Raw genomic sequence first — 7,689 nt, forward strand, 5'->3', positions numbered from 1 at the left:
CATGCTAATATATGAATAATCAAAAAGTAGTATCATTTTCTTAAATACTAGCTTAAAAATGATCAAACTTGTATTTTTCTCTATAAATAAAATTATCTTATATATTACATTACCGGTCTTGGAAAAGAACCTTATATTTTATTGGAACTACTAGTTTGGTTAGATGACATCACATCATAAATTCAAATTAAAGTTCAGAATTTTACATAAAAAAGTTTTATTAAAGTTTTAGCAAACATTTTTGAAGGATTTAAAATAATAAAAGCATGGTATAAATTAGGATGTGCAAATAGGCTCTTATAAAATTATAAATAAGTATGTTTTACAATAAATATGATAAGCTAAGGTCTATAATCACCCAACGCTGAGTGAGAACTTAGGGGTCGTTTGGTTTGAAGACAAGTTATGTTGGGATTAGTTATGTTGTGATTAGTTATTCTGATATTATTTGTATTGACTGTTTGACATGTTGTGTATAATCACGTGATTGTCAATATTACTGCTTTTTCCTGGGATTAGTTCCACCTTCTGACAGACATAAATTATTCCGGTAATATTTTTAATTAGTAACTAAATAAGGAATAAGGTAATACTAAATTTTTATGCCATAATTATTTTTGTTTATCTATCATTACCAAAGGACCCCGTAGTGCACTAACTTGCTTTCATGTGACACAAATTTGGATAGGTTGATTGTTAGATCTTCGGAATATTCATGTCAATGGGTTGATGTACCAAGACCTTTTGATTAAGCGATAAGGTACCTGAAAAATACATAAGATATTTGCTTATGAATTATTCTTTCCACTAGCGTCCTAAGACGCGCCATTATTGTATAGTAAAAAACAGAAAAGAGAGACGTCGATGCCATTATTGTGTAATAAAATAAATGAAAGGAGACACTTTGTTAGAAGAATCGTGAAACAACAAGCAACTTCCTGGTCAGACAACATACAGTTGTACAGACTCCTAGAATCTCAGAAAACTACAACTTAAAATTTTTGACTTACTCTAGCAAGCAAACAAATGAAAATAATATAATATAATAAAAGCAACAATAGTTGTAATTATAATGGTGTACAGTTGAGAATGAAAATGAAGTGTACTAGTTGTCATATTATGTCGTTCTCATGTGTGAAAACGTGTCAACACTATTGTTATTATACTGTAGTTATAAAATAATTGTGGAGAAAATAAAATAATATATAAACGGAAATATAAACGAAACAGAAGTTAATCCGAGCCCACTGAATTCACAGTGTTTTCTTAAGGAATTTAACCCCCTCCTAGTACCCAAGGTTGTAGATTATTTCCTCCCAGGATAGAACGAGTTACATACTGGTGTAGTGGTACTTCAAACCCCAGTGTTTCAGCGAACACAAAGTTCGGTAGTAAATCACACTTACTGTTGCTTTCTTTGAAGTTAAAACAATGCAGAAGAAAGGAGGAGAACTCAGAAAATCGTACGGAAAATCTGAGAGAATGGACTGGTATTTATAGCCAATGTTGAGCTCAAAACTGAAGAGGTGCAACTCTTCAGAATGGCTGGTTATGTAAAACGGCCATAGGATAAGTGCCATAACGTAAATGATTATTTACACAAACAATAAACGGGGAATTGAAGAGGTAGGTTAATTTTCCGTTACAAAACTGGAAAACTGAAAACAGATAACGGGAAAAACGTCGAAAAAATTGATCAATCAATCATTTGACCAAATTCGAATCCGAATCCGAGCGACAACGACGGCGGCACAAGGCTTGCGTTCTTATTAATTTTTTAAGAGCTACAAGAAGAGCAATTGTATATATACCCATCAAAAACCTTTTCATCTTCTAATATGGGACAATGTCCTATTATCAAGGGAAAAACTTAAAATTTCACTTAAAATTTTCATTTTCCCTCCATTTCCCATTCACCCTCTTTATTTAGCTATGTGAAAATTAATAAATAGCTCGATTGATAGTGATAGATTAGAAATAACAGTGTTGTACTCCTTCTTTTCCTCTATATATATACCAAGTATAAACGTTTCGTTTCTGATATAATTAACCCTATTACATTGAAACAATAAACAAAGAAAATCAAAGGAGAAGAGAGAAAGAAAAAGCTTTTAATTTATAAGGAATTGAAGAAATGGCGGCAGTAAAGAATAAAGAAAATGCTGGAATGTTGAAGGTGAAGGGTGTAGTGAAGAAACCAGTTTCCAAGGTGTATTCTTTTGGTAGTGATATGAAAAAAATAGCAGAAGATGATCCAAGGAAAATTGTTCATTCAATTAAAGTTGGATTGGCCATTGCCTTGGTCTCATTATTCTACTATTTTGAACCCTTTTTTCATTATGAGGGATTTGGTGTGTCTGCAATGTGGGCAGTTTTGACTGTTGTCGTCGTTTTCGAGTTCTCTGTTGGTAAGTTTCCTATTAAACCGCACGTTATAATCATCGCACCAAAGTCATTAAACTATTTTTTGTATTGAATTGACGGCGGCATATTTTTGTTTTTTTGTAGGAGCAACACTTGGGAAAAGCGTAAATAGAGGAATTGCAACGTTTCTAGCTGGTTCATTAGGTGTTGGAGCTCATAAACTTGTTAACTTATCAGGGTCAGATAAATTGCAACCAGTTGTACTTGGATTATCTGTTTTCTTAATAGGTATATTGATATTCTAACATTTCCTTAGAGATGTACTTTTTTTTGTTTGTTTGTTTTATTATTATTGTTATGTCTAAAGTTTCATGTGTTTTTGAAAACAGCTGCAATAGCGACATCTATGAGATTTGTACCAAAATTGAAGGCGAGATATGACTATGGCATTCTCATTTTCATTTTGACATTCTCTTTGATCTCTGTTTCTGGGTATCGAGACAATGAGGTGCTCGATATGGCGATTACTAGGGTTACGACGATCCTTATCGGAGGCGCGGCCGCGATTCTGTTTAATGTGGTCATATGCCCTGTTTGGGCTGGTGAAGATCTTCACAATTTAGTTGCCACAAATATTGAAAAGCTTGGAATTTCCCTTGAAGGTACATCTTTCCTCACTTTGATAGATCTGCATATAAATAATAATGTACTACACCTTCCGTTTATGGTTTTGACATATATTAAGAAAAAAGTTAGTTATATACATGGTCAATATAAGAATTTTATACACCATCAAAAGATATCTACACGTAAGCCTCTGGGATTTGTGATCTTCAAACTAAGATAAGAGTGACTTGAAGTTGTAAGAAATTTCTTATATTAACTATATATATATATATATATATATATAACTTAAACTCTTAAGATAACAATTTAATACTTAATAATCTTTGAATTTTTTTTTGACTAAATCACCCTTATCTCTTCCTTAAATGGATAATTAATGGTTGTATACTTCTTGGAGTAATAACAACAGAATTTAAATAAGGAGATTTACGCCTTCTAGATTTTTTTTAAGTGTCTAATATTTTAGACCATCTTTTTTGTTGCTAAAACGACATACAAAAGAATATCAGAGCGAGAGTATTTTGATAAGGTTGTCGTGTCAAATCAACATAACATAAGTGAAAGTTTAATTAATAAATAAATATAAATCATGCCAATATTGCTAAAAGCTTGTTGGAAGCTCAAAATGCCAATGTCACGGTCAGATGTGTACCAACCAACAGCGACATTGGTGTATGAGTCAATATAACATGACTAATATTATATGTAGTGACGTGATTCGATCGTTTAGTCAAAATTTTCTGCGTATTAAATTTGTTACCTAAATTTACAGGATATGGAAATCAATACTTGAAACTTGACGTCAATTTGGAAGAACTAGACAGAACATTTCTTGAGGAATACAAATGTATTATCCACTCAAAAGCTATTGAAGTAAATCTGGTTAGTCAGAAACCAACCTGAAACAAAAATCACAATTGATTCAGTACAATATTGTAGTTCTGACATTGCAATTTCTCCCTGTACGTATTAGGTCAATTTAGCAAAATGGGAGCCCCGACATGGCAAATTCAGGTACAGACATCCATGGGAACAATACTTGAAAATTGGAGATCTTGTTCGTGATTGTGCCATTAACATCGACGCTTTAAACACATGTCTTAGCTCCTGCATTATGGTAAGTTAGTAACTAAAGTAATAACCTGTTATAATAAGTCTGATATGCTAACCTGGAAAATAAAGTAATAGCAAGTTATGTTGAAATGTACATATATATAGTAACAAATTATTAATATAATGTTACATTTTTCAGACACCAGAAGGAAAGGCAAGAATTCAAGAACCATGCACAAAAATGAGCGTAGAGTGTGGATGTGCATTGAAGGAATTAGCATTGTCAATGAAAACAATGATTATTTATCCAACAACTGATTCTCATATTCTGAAGGCAAAAGCAGCAGCTGAAAAACTAAGGTCCATAATTAGAAGTGGTAGCTTGGCTGAAGAAGCAGAGTTGCGGCAGCTGCTTCCGACGACAAGAGTAGCTTCACTGATGCTAGATTTAGTCTCCAGCTCTGTGGAGATCTTGGACTCTGTTAATCAACTTGCTGTTCTTATGAAATTCAAGATTTTGGCATCGAAACCAAAGCGATTGGGGAGCAAGAACAGAATCCCGAGTGGCAATATTGGAGAAGCACATATTGCAATCAATGTTGAGTGATACCTAGGTTAACACACAATCTTCATTGTAAAAAGAGTTCGTTTGCATAACGGATAAATCTCGAGGATCAGTGGCACATAGTCCGAAACTCGCTGGATAATGAGTCCGCTTGTTTACTCTTTTTTCACTTCGAAACTCGTTGAGTATGGCCCGTCTCTTTACCCTTGTTCACTTAATTAAATATAGGCTTTTGGATGAGTTTGAACTCGTGGCATTTGTTTAATCCACACATCACGGATTGTACTTTCACCACTAGACCAAAGCCTTGGCTGGTTACTGAAAAAAGTAAGATTATATGGAATAATACAAGTTGTCTTGTAAGATTAAAATTTTATGCAGTGGTTCTTTTCATACTTTTTTTGTTCTTCAAAGTATAAGGTTGGATTAGTGGCATCATTTGGCTATTAATTCAAGAAAGGGAGTTTTGCATGAAGTAATTTTTCTTTTTCCGAATATTTACATAAATAATTGGCCAGATTCAAGTGACATTGTCCCATCTTCAAAATTGGTCATATAATTACATTAATTATGTAACTTATATTTAAATCATCGGTTGGTGAATTATTGGGTTGCCACATCTAGTTTAGCCTACTCTGGATTTTCACGAACAAAAAGGATTTTCACAGACCAGTCTTAATTTTGAGCTGAAATTGCACATACAGTTGTACAATAAAGCTGCAATATTCTACAAATTCTGTTTGTTATTCTGGGATGTGTTCGTGTGGGGCGCGACCTGGCTGTATTATGCTATGGAAATTCTTCATATCTTCAGTGTCACAAGTCGGATTTCCCACTCTCGAGAGTAGTGATGACGCCTACTAATAAGAGCTAGGCAAGCCAAATTTAATTACATTTTCATTAATAACATAATTCCTTTTAACAATTATCGGCAATAATGCAAGTAACAAAATTAAATAATAAGCGGAAGTCTCAATATTATAGAAAACTAAATAAAAATGCGGAAAATCTCAACAAAAGCCTCTATCCAAGACTGGTGTCACAGTTTCACAGACGGTCTAAGAATACTACACATAAAGGTCTGAAAGAAATGAACTCGACACTGTCTCCAGAAATACATGAAAGAAACAGGAATATAGATAAAAGGAGACGCCAGGGCCTGTGAACGCCTGCAAGGCTACCTCGGGTCTCGCTGGACTGAAAGCCTGCTCCACACTACTGCTGCTGCTGTCCTAAGCCTGGATCTGTGCAAAAGAGCACAGAGTGTAGTATCAGCACAACCGACCCTATGTGCTGGTAAGTGACTAGCCTAACCCCGGCGAAGTAGTGACGAGGCTAGGACCAGACCACCAAATAAGCCTGTGCAGATATATATACAAGTACAACGGAGACGTAGCAAGAAAATAACAATTTAAGCTGGGGAAGAGAGCATGTTTCAGGGGCAACAGTTAGAAATAGAATTTCAGGAATAATAAAGCGTACATCCACAATTTAACTTCTAGCAATAAATGAAGAGATAAGACAACTTTCATATTCAACTCATCTTGTAGCAGGCGTGCACCCCGATCCATTTCTCAATATCTCGTGGTAGGCGTACCACCCGCTCCCATTTCATTATTACTCGTGGTAGGCGTACCACCCGCTCCCATTTCAATATCACTTGTGGTAGGCGTACCACCCGCTCCCATTTCATTAAATCAACAGTTCCTCCAAAGAAAATTTATTCTAACAAACACAACAATTAATACGAGTTCATAAGACAACAAGTACACAAAATTTATGATTCACTAAGGAAAACAAATAATGACAAATAGCAATTAATTATGGATTATAAGGAGGCAATTAGGCAGTTTAGTAATTAATATGTTGAATGTCGCGTAGCAATTAAGTCACATAAACATGTCGCAACTAAGGCATAAATTCAAGACATAACGTTGCGCAAGGACACCTTGGTTCAATAATAACAAGTAACCGATAAAGGGAAACGTCAACATAAAGGATCACAGAGATAGTGGAATAAGACATTTAATGCACTTGAACTGATAACAACAAGAAATCATAGCAAACTGCAATAAGTGCACGGCATCACCCTTCGTGTTTTTACTCTTATCCTCACCAAGCAATGATATCGTAAAATGTGCACGGCATCACCCTTCGTGCTTTTACTCTCTTTCCTCACATATAATCAATAGAATTGGCACGGAATGGTACATCGTGCGGCACGGCATCACCCTTCGTGCTTTACTCTCTTTTCCTCACAATAAGCAAACAGTGGACGACATCACCCTTCGTGCTTTTACTCTCTTTCCTCACATATAATCAATAGAATTGGCACGGAATGGTACATCGTGCGGCACAACATCACCCTTCGTGCTTTACACTCTTTCCTCACAATAAACAAACAATGCACGGCATCACCCTTCGTGCTTTAACACTCTTCCTCACCCAAACAACAATCACAAACAAGGGCAAAGGAATCAACAAATTTATAATAGAAATCCCGGCAAGGGAACACAATTAAACACTTAATCCCGGCAAGGGAACAACAAGTAATCATCTCAACATCCCAGCAAGGGAGATAATTAAATAAGCAACAACTACCTGACAAGGGTACATTTTAGTAATTCTTTCTCTTTCTTTCACTTTCACTTCACAACTCATTTTACCACTTGAGCCATTGCTCCAAAGGGGTTCAATTAATTCATATACTTTCACAACTCGCATTACAACTCGAGCCAATGCTCCTTGAAATTCAAAGATCAAAATTTATTTCACATGCTCTTTACAACATATAGAAATCATCATTTAAGCATGGAAGATACAACCAAATCAGGATATCCGCAATATAAAGACTCACGGTCATGCTAGACACCAATGTATAGATACTCGTCACCATGCCTATACATCGTACTCGACAATTAGCAAGTAGCAAACAAGACTCAACTCCTATTCCCTCAAGCTAGGGTTAGACCAAACACTTACCTCGGTGCCTTAAATTCCACTCAAACCTCGACTATAGCTTTACTCCATGATTCCACCTCCAATCCGCTCGAATCTAGCCACAAATTACTTAATTACTT

The 7,689-nt window shown here is 35.2% G+C and overlaps 1 protein-coding gene across 1 annotated transcript; it reads left to right on the plus strand.

The window, feature by feature from the left end:
• Nucleotides 1-1,999: 1,999 nt before the first annotated feature.
• On the plus strand, nt 2,000-5,006 carry LOC109239971 (aluminum-activated malate transporter 2-like). The gene is made up of 6 exons (XM_019406587.1): nt 2,000-2,408; nt 2,509-2,652; nt 2,754-3,026; nt 3,764-3,873; nt 3,965-4,108; nt 4,244-5,006. The coding sequence occupies exons 1-6, from the start codon at nt 2,135-2,137 to the stop codon at nt 4,649-4,651; spliced, it is 1,353 nt and encodes a 450-aa protein (XP_019262132.1). The 5' UTR covers nt 2,000-2,134; the 3' UTR covers nt 4,652-5,006.
• The last annotated feature ends 2,683 nt before the right edge of the window (nt 5,007-7,689 follow it).

Source organism: Nicotiana attenuata, unplaced genomic scaffold, assembly GCF_001879085.1.
Source record: "Nicotiana attenuata strain UT unplaced genomic scaffold, NIATTr2, whole genome shotgun sequence".
In the NCBI taxonomy this organism is placed as follows: Eukaryota; Viridiplantae; Streptophyta; class Magnoliopsida; order Solanales; family Solanaceae; genus Nicotiana; species Nicotiana attenuata.

Excerpts from the sequence above, each read along its gene's own strand:
- LOC109239971 (XM_019406587.1), top strand. The coding sequence starts at position 2,135 with ATGGCGGCAGTAAAGAATAAAGAAAATGCTGGAATGTTGAAGGTGAAG. Across the intron at positions 3,027-3,763 it reads GCTTGGAATTTCCCTTGAAG|GATATGGAAATCAATACTTG; the intron begins GTACATCTTTCC and ends CTAAATTTACAG. Across the intron at positions 4,109-4,243 it reads GTCTTAGCTCCTGCATTATG|ACACCAGAAGGAAAGGCAAG; the intron begins GTAAGTTAGTAA and ends TACATTTTTCAG.